This window comes from Achroia grisella, unplaced genomic scaffold (genome assembly GCF_030625045.1).
Source record: "Achroia grisella isolate CSIRO2021 unplaced genomic scaffold, CSIRO_AGI_Agris_v1 utg669, whole genome shotgun sequence".
Classification (NCBI taxonomy): Eukaryota; Metazoa; Arthropoda; class Insecta; order Lepidoptera; family Pyralidae; genus Achroia; species Achroia grisella.
Window position 1 is genome coordinate 914,508 of NW_026712988.1, and position 7,305 is coordinate 921,812.

Below are 7,305 nucleotides of genomic sequence, written 5' to 3' on the forward strand. Positions count from 1 at the left end.
AACCCGCGACCATCGGAAGTAAAGCTGTGTGTTCATCCGCTAGACTACCGAGACCGTCTTTACTTTAGAGTTATTATTTAATAAATAGTTTGATGTAATATTTTGTATGAATGTTTTGAAATATATATATTTTTCTTTCTTTCGTTCTGAATATTTAAATGATAAGCTCTAGATTTCATATAATATATGAATGTCATTATATGATAGTTATATGAATGAATAATATTAAATTGTATGTTGTAAATCATACTAAATATTGATATGTTAAAACAATAATTTTATTATGTTTACGTGCCCTAACAGGGTCCATATATAATAATCTCAATCAGGGATGTTAAGGAGCTCCGTAATCCTAACCGAAACTATCGGATATCCGATATAAAAAAATATTCGTAACCAAGAAAAGAAATAAAAGTTTCGGATAATATCGGATAGGGGCGGAGCCTAATAGACATATTATGTAACCATTTTATTGGCTACTACCTTTTGCCCGCGGCTTCGCTCGCTTTAATGGGGATAAATTTACGCGAGGGGTGGAATTTAGAAATCCTTTCTTAGGGGATGCCTATGTCATAATAGCTTTATACATGCAAAGTCTCAGCTCGACCGTTTCAAAATTGACAAACTTTCATCCCCTATTTTATCCCTTTGGGGGTAGAATTAATCAAAATCCTTTCTTAGCGGATGCCTACGTCATAACATCTACCTGCATGCCAAATTTCAGACCGATCCGTCCAGTGGTTTGGGCTGTGCGTTGATAGATCACTATGTCAGTCACCTTTGAGTTATATATATATAGAAGATATGTAATTTAATTTTGAAATTCCTTCAAAAAATAATATCCGTAAACGAAATTATCCGAAACTAACGGATAATCCGAAATAATTTCATATCCGCATTAATATACGTATCCGGTATAATAATTATTCCTATATCCGAAACCTATCCGTATCCGAAATTTCATATCCATAACATCCCGAATTTAAATACATCGCGATAGGCTAATTGACCTGACTTCAATGTCATCTTGTCATCCTCCAAATCGCGGGTGCAAGCTGGTGCAATTACTTATCAAAGGAACATGCGTCACCTACCTCAAGTACGTAACTATACAAGTTACCTAGTAAATAGTATTGACGTAGTGGAGTAACCTGAAACAGTCATGCTCTCTATAAAGTTCAAACTTGTTACGGCGTGGTGGGCCAGGTCGATGTGCTCCCTCAAATATGGTTGAGTGCAATGATGGCTGGCTCATACGTCATACTCGTGAACGGGTGCTGCTTGTGGGGACTGGTCTGTTCAGGTTGTGAACACTGATTAAATTTTTTGTTCTTTGCGATAGCATATGGTGGTGGTCACTCTATTCTCCCAAATTTGAATTTTAATGACTGTGTATTATTATAAACATGTTCCACTATTATTTGAAAAAAATACGAGCTGAGGTTCTTGTCAGTTCTTCTCATCACGATATCATTCCGGACTCACGGTAGATTTGACATCATAATAGTCTGTAATAGACCTACATGAATACAGATATTTTGAATTGAAAATTGAATTGACAAGTTCGGTGAGTTCCGGAATGTGTAATATCATTATTACTCATGATTTAGATTATCTATTTATGTAAGCAAAAACATTGTACCCCTTTTTACGCATATTGTGAATCATCATCATCATTTCGGCCCTGATGATGTCCACTGCTGAACAAAGGTCTGTGGTGCGGTCGTGGAGATCTTTATAGCCCAAGAGCCCACGACTGCCAGACATACGTCATTTTAATAAACGTGAAAGTTCTTGTATGTGTGTCCCCAACACAGGTAAGAACGATCCCCAAATATGTGGAGATTAACAAAGGTGTAAAAAAAATCATACCAAATTCGTTATTTTAAGAAACTCCATATTTTCATATATTATTCGTAGCATTATTATAACTTGCGCTGCTCATTGCCAGACACGTAGTGTGGTTCCAACCCCCCGCCGGACCCCCCTAAACTATACTATTTTAGAAATAAACTTACGTCATTTTAATAAAGCTGAAATTTATATATATTATTGAGAGTTCTCTCAAACTGAGTTTCCTAAATTGCCAGACAGTTTTCTTGGTTCCTTATCCTACCAGATTCATGGAAACCGTATATTGGGTAACAACGGTGTATACAATTTCATATCAAATTCGTTATTTTAAGATGCTCCATTTTTTCACATATTGCTCGTAACAGTATTATAACTTGCTCTGCTCGTTGCCAGACCCTTAGTGTGGTTCCAACCCCCCGCCGAACCCCCCGAAACTATACTATTTTATAAATAAACTTACGTCATTTTAATAAAGCTGAACCTTATATATATTATTGAGAGAACTATTAAACTGAGTTTCCTAAATTGCCAGACAGTTTTCTTGGTTCCTTATCCTACCAGACTCATTGAAACCGTATATTGGGTAACAACGGTGTATACATTTTCATATCATTATTTTAATCCATTTTTTGATTTCGTAACAGTATTATATCTCGTTCAGTGTGGTTCCAACCCCCCGCCGGATCCCCCTAAATTATACTATTTTATAAATAGACTTACGTCATTGTAATAAAGCTGAACTTTATGTATATTATTGAGAGAACTATTAAATGATTTCTAAATTGCCAGACAGTTTTCTTGGTTCCTTATCCTACCAGCTCATTGAAACCGTATATTGGGTAACAACGGTGTATACAATTTCATATCAAATTCGTTATTTTATGATGCTCCATTTTTTCACATATTGCTCATAACAGTATTATAACCTGCTCTGCTCGTTGTCGAACCAAGAAAACTGTCTGGCAATTTAGGAAACTCAGTTTAATAGTTCTCTCAATAATATATATAAAGTTCAGCTTTAGGGGGGTCCGGCGGGGGTTTGGAACCACACTAAGGGTCTGGCAATGAGCAGCGCAAGTTATAATAATGCTACGAACAATATATGAAAATATGGAGTTTCTTAAAATAACGAATTTGATATGAATTTTTTTACAACCTGGTACCTGCCAAAGGAACCACGATCCAGGTTTCATGTTTGGGGATCGTTCTTTCCTGTGTTGGGGACACACATACAAGAACTTTCACGTTTACTAAAATGACGTATGTCTGGCAGTCGTGGGCTCTTGCTCTATTAGGGGGATCTCCACGACGATCGGTCCTGCGCTGCTCGCATCCAACACCTTCCAACAAGCTTGACCACATCGTCAGTCTACCTATGTCAGACGCTGCGTTTTCCGGTCCGCAGTCGTCACTAAAAGGAGTAAAGCCCTCGCTTTACTGCCTCAACAGCCATCTGTCCTACGAGCTATATGCCCTGCCCATTGCCACTTCAGTTTCGCAATTCTTCGGGCTATGTCGGTCACTCTGGTTCTTCTACGGATCTCCTCATTTCTGATACGATCACGACGAGAAACTCCGAGCATAGCCCTGTTCATTGCCCTCTGAGTGACTCGTGAGCTTAGTTCTTAGGCCCATAGTTAGCGACCACGTCTCTGTGCCGTAAGTCATCACTGGCAACACACATTGGTTGTAAACTTTCGTCTTGAGACGGTACTTTATGAGAATTTTCTGAGTCGAAACGTAAATTGTATGGAGCAGCTCATAATCGAAGAATCATTAGAGGGCAAATGTTTTCGGAGTCAATCACCAACGCGATGGACTGACCTTATAAAAAAGGTTACACAGCAGTCCGTTGTGAATTTTTTTTTATTAGGTTAGGGAACAAGTGTTTATCTCTCCCCTGATGGTAAGTGATTATCGCCACCCATGCGCACTCGCAACTGTTTACCACAGAAGGTAGAACATTAAATGAGAGGCATAAGTCCAGCAGTGGGGAGAAGGGGATTATTAGCAATGGGAACTAGTAAATCCCATTGCTAGCAATGTACCATGTTAGATCAACCTCCATGCGGTTCCCCCTGGAAACCACCGTGATAAATTCTTGGTGAATTTGTCACGATGGGCTAACTGACCTGACCTCATGTTCATCTTATCATCCTCCACTGGTGCCCCGCCAGCGTAAACCGTTAGCTCAGGCGGGTGCAACCATTCCATTGTCATCAACTACAAAGAAAAAGTCCAGCAGTGGCAATATATGCTGACAAAGAAGTATCTAAAGTAGATCTACATAAATTAATATATTATGATTTCATTTAAAAAAAAATCAACAGAACTTGTTACAACAAATCTTTAAATGGCATTCGCAGATTTTGTTAGTGTACAATATGATAAGATATACACTGCCAATCCCCTATATACTGATTGTGGAGTATATATATATATGTATATATATGTTGCAGTAGTGTATGATGTTGTGGAAAAAACAAAAGTACATTACCAGCTATGCACAGATGTATTACAAATCTTTGAATCTTTCTCAGCTTGTTTATATGTTACATCTGAGAATATTATTACTATTATTTATTCCCTTAAGCGATGAAGGGATATTAATTCAGATATCCTAATTGTATATCTAAAAAGGGATTGAGTTATAAATTTAGTAGGTCAATGTCCAATTTACACTCAGCCCGAGTGGGCAGGGAAGTGAGCAGCACGAAGTTTCCACTCGTGTTCACACACACTCCCGCGTGTGTGAACACGAGTGGAAACACTTTCCATGCCATTGGCGCTGCCACTCGCGCTGCCCGGCGCTCCCTCGATTGTCGGTTTTTCGTGCGCGAGTCAAAGGACTGATAGCGCGAGTGGCAGCGTGTTTTTACATTCAGCCCTCTCGCTCAGTTGTCGCCCGGCAATATTTCCGGCAGCGCAAGTGGCAGGGGAAGCGACTGAATGTAAACATAGCATAAGAAAAAAGTTGATGACTATTTTTTATAATCCTAGATAATAAGAAATCTAGAGAACTCTATACAGAAATCATTTTCAAGGGAAAACAATTTGCCAGGTAAATACTAGCTTACTTATAAAGACTTTAAATTGTTATATCACTATCAATATTATAATACATATAATATTCATAGTCAATGAATAAAATAATAACAAATATGTATGGATATATCATATAAATAATAATAAACTATATTAAATAATTTGAAATATTAGGAAAGTAACTTCAAAGTAACTTAAAAGTTAAAATTGGTTTCGCATTTTTTTTTTATAAATTATGCATTGTATCATTTTTCCACTCCACAAGTGTACCAGAATGAGAGCCAGTAGGGAGAAATGGTGAGCTGTAGTAAGACAGATGCCATCTGCTTCTCACTCTACTACATAATGACCACAACCGTTCTGTCAAGTGTAAATTGAGTAATTGTATATTGAAAATAAAAAAAATATATATAATTTTATTTTATGTTTCAACTAGCTACTGTACTATATATATATAACTCAAAGGTGACTGACATAGTGATCTATCAACGCACAGCCCAAACCACTGGACGGATCGGGCTGAAATTTGGCATGCAGGTAGATGTTGTGACATAGGCATCCGTTAAAAATGGATTTTGATTAATTCTACCCCCAACGGGATAAAATAGGGGACGAAAGTTTGTTAATTTCAAACCGATCGGGCTCAGACTTTGCATTCATAAAACTACTATGACATAAGCATCCCCTAAGAAAGGATTTTAATTAATTCCACCTCTAAGAGGATAAATTAACGAGAGCGAAGCCGCGGGCTTATAAATGTATACATATAAATGTTCCTCTTGAATCACTCTATCTATTAAAAAAAACGCTTCAATATCTGTTGCATAGTTTTATAGATTTAAGCATACATAGGGATGGACAGACAGCGACAGTGACTTTGTTTTATACTATGTAATAATGAAGTACTCTAATGCTGTTGGCCAGGGAAAGGGGATTGTTAGTACTGTGGACTAATGCTCCCACTGCTAGCAATTTACCATATCAGGTTGACCTCCATGCAGTTTCCCTGGAAACTATCGTGATAAATTCTTAGTGTATTTGTTACGATGGGCTAACTGACTGACCTCATGTTCATCTTATCATCCTCCACTGATACACCGCCCGCGTAAACCGTTAGCGCAGGCGGGTGCACCATTCCATTATCTTCCATAAAAAAAAACATTAGATTTACTCATAAGAGCATAAAAAGAGACAGCATAAAATGTACATAGCGAAATTTCAACTAAGTTCCGAATGAGTGGCAGCATAAAAAAATAGTTTATTATTTCTATCAAGATAAATTTCTTGTGAATTTGTCACAAGGGTCTAACTGACCTTAACGGACTGAAAGTTGGTGAAACCAATTTTCAATACTACCCCATAAAAAGTGAAAATTAAAAATAATAATACATATTACCTATACAAATAAATTTCTTGAGATTTTATCACAATGGCCTAACTGATAACTGACCTGACCTTAAGTAAATTGGTGAAATCAATTTTTATTACTACCCCATAATTAGTGAAAATTTAAATATGATATTATACAATATAATAAGTCCCAATTATTTTTAAAAATATTTTATTTCTTCAAAACATAGGCAACATGAATAACACAGACAAAATCGAACCTATGATCTTACTGATACGAAGCTAAATACTATACCCACTGGACTATAAGGGGGATTAAAATGAAATTCCATTTGTTCCGTGGATTTGATAAAAAAACATTTTCGGTTTTATAAAGCAGGACTTATTTAACAGTTAACTTAATGATTTTAAATTAAAAACAGTTATTTTATGAATAGTATTATTGGAAAAAGGATTTCAACAGGCTTTTCCATAAGCTTATCAGTTGTTTATCACATTCCATAGGGTACTATCAAACATTTATCACTTACATTTGATACTGTGTTTTTCTGCCTTAATTCCTGCAACTCCTCGCCGGTTTCCGCCATTTTAAGTTAAATTTATAATAAACACTTATTGTTTAATTCATAAATATAATAAATTAATTAAAATTAATATGAATTCATAACGAAATCAGTGTTTCGTTAAATATCAAGTCAAAATAATTTATCAAGCAGCGGTTTATTGATAACAGATGATATGATAACAAACAGTACATGTGAAAATGACAGATAGGAGACGTCAGTCTATACTATAATGACAGCTGTCATTTTAAAATATTGCCTACTACGTGGCTGTATGGGAATAATTTCCTATGCCTTGTTATTATAGGATAAACAAAAACAAAAAAAATGCTTCTATAATATTCTAATTCCCAATAAGCAATTAAATAATGTCTTATAAAGTAAAGACAAAAGTTTTAAATAGAGAGAGAGGTAAATACCTTTATTTGCCATAAAATTACTTAGACCCGGTGAATAATAGAAATAATGTATATTATACACGAAAGTTTAAAAA

The 7,305-nt window shown here is 36.0% G+C and overlaps 1 protein-coding gene across 1 annotated transcript in view; it reads right to left on the reverse strand.

Moving 5' to 3' along the window:
- The window catches only part of LOC131849943 (endoplasmic reticulum metallopeptidase 1-like), a 49,712-nt gene extending 42,743 nt beyond the window's left edge, over positions 1 to 6,969 (reverse strand). The window contains exon 1 of the mRNA XM_059200073.1: positions 6,780 to 6,969. Within this exon, the coding sequence (XP_059056056.1) occupies positions 6,780 to 6,836 (57 nt within the window). The 5' untranslated portion in view covers positions 6,837 to 6,969. The remainder of the gene's footprint in view (positions 1 to 6,779) is intronic.
- Between the last annotated feature and the right edge of the window lie 336 nt (positions 6,970 to 7,305).